General features: G+C 43.2%; 1 protein-coding gene across 1 annotated transcript; it reads right to left on the bottom strand.

Moving 5' to 3' along the window:
• Nucleotides 1-350: 350 nt before the first annotated feature.
• LOC129476666 (protein FAM47A-like) lies at nt 351-2,488 on the bottom strand. Its single transcript, XM_055269538.1, is given in 3 exon segments — nt 351-588; nt 590-1,090; nt 1,092-2,488. Coding segments are annotated over 3 exon segments (2,136 nt in total).
• Nucleotides 2,489-4,052: the final 1,564 nt, after the last annotated feature.

The raw sequence follows: 4,052 nt of genomic DNA, 5'->3' as shown, positions 1-4,052 counted from the left end.
GGATTACAGGCATGAGCAAATGTTCCCGACCCTATTTCTTTTTTAAAGAATAATTCTAATAATAATAATTTCTGGTTTTATGTATTTTTACAAATAATTGACATGATGATATAATATTCACAATGCTTCAACAATGTGAGAAAGTATATGTGAATATTAATTGCATAATTGATAAAATATATGAAATGATGAAGCCAAAGCAGATCATTAAGAAATATTGATAAACATTAGGTATTGAATTTACAGATGTTGCCAAAGTTGTACATCCACAGGGCCAGTCATCACAAATTATGATTGATGATTAAAATGAGAGCAAGAAATACCCAATTGGGTAGTAAATTGAAAAGCACCTAATCTTCTTCCGATGACTCTATGATTTCTTTGTACTTGTAAAGTATCATTGCAAGTTGAATAGGAGTCTTAACAGAGTCATAAGTCCATCCCTTCCTGGCAAACAGCCTTTCCAGGATTCCAGGCATTTCATAGCCCTTGCTTAGAATGAAATCCTTAAAGGCAATTGGTCCATAAAGATCGTCAAGAACATCAGGTTCATCAGGCTTTTTAAGTAAGAGCTTGGGGTCGGTCAGTTTCATCACTTCTTAGCTTTTTCCACAACTTTGACTTGAGGTACCGTGCTCCATACCTCATCTTCACAGGCTGAGCAGTATAAGCATTCGATGGCCTGTGGAATTTCCTGTCCCAGTATTTTTCCTGTGAGAAGAATTTGTCTTCATCCTTTTCATCTAGCTCCATGGTGTGCTTCACCTCTGAGGAACACTCCTTTACCTTCTTAAACTTTCGGTCCTCATAGATTGCTCTGTACTCGGTGGTAAATTCAAACAGATTCCAGATTGTTTCTTCCTCAACTCCCAGGTCTGCAGCCCACTTGAAGAATTCATGGAGATTTTCCAATGTGTATCTATATTGAAGAGGGTCAGAAACGCACTCTTTTGTGCTTGATGTATCTTCCTGAAGCAGTTCTTTCATGTAGGATGCTCCAATCTTGGGAGGCTCTGAGAATTGATGGGACTCTGCAGATTTGGGAGACTCCAGGTGGAGACTGGACACTCAACGAGCCTTGGGAGGCTCCAGGCAGACTGGACACGTGATGAGTCTTGGGAGGCTCCAGGTGGAGACTGGACACTGGAGTCTTGGAAGGCTCCAGGCAGAGACTGGACACCGGACGAGTCTTGGGAGGCTCCGGGTGGGGATGGGACACCGGAGTTTTGGGAGGCTGCAGGCAGGGTTCCCCATAAAGGCATTGATCAGGCTCGGTGCGTTCCTCAGTTTTCTTCACCCAGGCCTCACAATCATCCCATATGTCCTTCAGTGTCCTCCCAGGATCCAGCAATTTCAGCATGTCTAGTAGGAGATTAGACACCCGACTAGGGTCGGGAGGTTGCAGGCAGAGATGGGACAGTCCAGTCTCCGAAGGCTCCAGATGGAGACTGGACACCGGAGTCTTGGGAGGCTCCAGGTGGAGATGGGACATGCCAGTCTCAGAAGGCTCAGAGTAGAGACAAGATGCCCAATGAGACTTGGGAGGCTCCAGGTGGAGACTGGACACCAGAATCTTCGGAGGCGCTAGGCAGAGACTGGACCCCAGATGAGTCTTGGGAGGCTCCGGGCGGAGACTGGACACCAGAGTTGTGGGAGGTGCTAGGTGGAGACTGGACCCCGGACGAGTCTTGGGAGGCTGCAGGTGGAGATTGGACCCCCAAGAAGTCTTGGGAGACTCCAGGCGCAGATGAGTCACTCCAGTCTCAGAAGGCTCCAGGTGGAGACTGGACCTCTGAGGAGTCTTGGGAGGCTCCAGGTGCCGATGGGACACTCCTGTCTCCAGAGGCTCTGGGCAGAGACTGGACACTGGAGTTGTGGGAGGCACTGGGTGGAGATGGGACACACCAGTCTCGAAAGGCTGTGGGAAGAACTCCCCATGGGGATATTGAGCAGGATCAGCAGGTACCTCAGTTTTCTTGTCCCGGGCCTCACAATGAGCACAAGCGTCTTCAAGCTTCCTCTCAGTATCCAGCTGTTGCAGCATCTGTAGTAGGAAATCTGGAGGCAGATCTTCTCCCAGATCAGGATACATGGCCAAGGGATGCTTGGCCATGAGCTGGGCTTCCGCTTGCTTGATGAACGCCTTCCGTGCTAGCTGTGCTGGAGAGAGCTTGGAAAATAGGGCCGCATTCTTGAGCAGCTTTTTCTGCCTGCTTTTGGGGTCCGCTTTGGGACCTCTGAGAGACATTTTGGGGAGTAAAAACTCATCATGGCGACAAACAAGCGTGTCTTCGGGAGACAGACAGCTGTAGCGGAAGTCGTTCAGGCCCTCCTTCGCAAATACCCAGTTCTGGGTGTCCATGGATGGGAACCTCAGGTGCCTGTGCTTGCACTTCTTGAAGTATTTGGAAGGCGGTTGGTTACAGTACCGGGGCTTCGAGTCCATGCCTGGGGACCTCAGCAGGTCCTGCGGCCTCTGGTTCCCCATGGTGGCCCTCGCTGGGTGCCAAGTCTCCAGCTTCTGCGGTTCCTGATCCCTGCCACTCTAGTTGCTCGGAGACCACCAGCCACGTGCAGCCCAGGTTCCTTCCTGGAGGTGGAGCAGCGCTGATGCCACAGGCACAGCCTAGATTCTAACAGGTGTGTAGTGGAATCTCATTGTGGGTTTCATGTGCGTTTCCTAATGACTAATGCTATTGAACATCTCTATATTTGCTGATTTGCCATCCTTATCTCTCCTCAGTTGAAGTTTCTGTAGATCTTTTCCCCATTTTTAAATTGTATTGCTGGACATCATATTTAGTTTTGAGAATCCTTGCTGTGTTCTAGATGTAAATAGGTTATCAGATATATGACTGGTAAATTTTTCACTTAGCTTTTCCCTTTCATTGTCTTAACAGTGTCAAAGAGAAGTTTTTTAATTTGATGAAGTCCAATTGATCAATTTGTTCTTTTATGGATTGTGCTTCTTTTGATGTATCTATGAAAACTTGGCCTATCCAAAAGTCAAGGTTTAATTTTTTAAAACAGCACAAGATATAGATCAAAGTTTTTGTTTAAAAATGTACCTATTGTTTACATATGTCTGATAATTTTAGAACTATTTTTGTAAAGACTAAATTTTATCCACTGAATGACATTTGGAAATTGGTAGAATATCAGTTGTGTATATTTTTTGAATGTCAATTTCTGGACACTCTTTTCTCTTCCATTGATTTTTCTCTCACACAAATTTCACACTTTGTTGGTTACTTTAGCCTTATAACAAATCTAGAAATTAGGCTGTATTAGTCCTTTAACAATGTTCTTTTACAAAGTTAGTTCTTCCTAGGTCCTTTGAATTTCCATAGAAATTTTAAAGTCAGTTTGTCAATGTCAAAAAAAGAAAGTCCTGTTGGGAATTTGATTACAATTCTGTTGAATCTATAGATCAATTTGAGGATAATTGGTATGTTAACAATAGGAAATCTGACCACTGAGAAATGTACAGCTTTCTATTTGTTTATGTGATTTTTCATTTTCTCAGGAATATTGTGTTTTTTAGTGTATGTGCGTTTCACATCTTTTTCTCTCCAGATTTTTCCCAAATATTGTTTTTCATACTATTATATGTAGAATTTTTTAGTTGCAATTTCCAATTTTTTGTTGTTATGTTCAGAAGCATTTTTGTATATTTCATTGAATTTTCTATATATATGATAGTGTCATCTGTGAATAAAGACAGTTTCCCTTCTTCCTTTCCAATCTGAATATCATTATACCCCAACCAGTCCAGCTGCAATCCTTCATTTTCCTCTACACAAATAAACTAGAAAATCTAGAAGAAATGGATAAATTCCTGGACACAAACACTCTCCCAAGACTAAACCAGGAAGAAGTTGAATCCCTGAGTAGACAAATAACAAGCTCTGAAATTGAGGCAATAATTAATAGATTACCAAAATCAATGTGCAAAAATCACAAGCATTCCTATACACCATTAGCAGATAAACAGAGAGCCAAATCATCAGTGAACTCCCATTCATAATTGCTTCAAAGAGAATAACATACTT

This window comes from Symphalangus syndactylus, chromosome Y (genome assembly GCF_028878055.3).
Source record: "Symphalangus syndactylus isolate Jambi chromosome Y, NHGRI_mSymSyn1-v2.1_pri, whole genome shotgun sequence".
Taxonomy (NCBI): Eukaryota; Metazoa; Chordata; class Mammalia; order Primates; family Hylobatidae; genus Symphalangus; species Symphalangus syndactylus.
The sequence above is the reverse complement of the archived record's forward strand: the minus strand, read 5'-3'. Positions and strand labels throughout refer to the sequence as shown.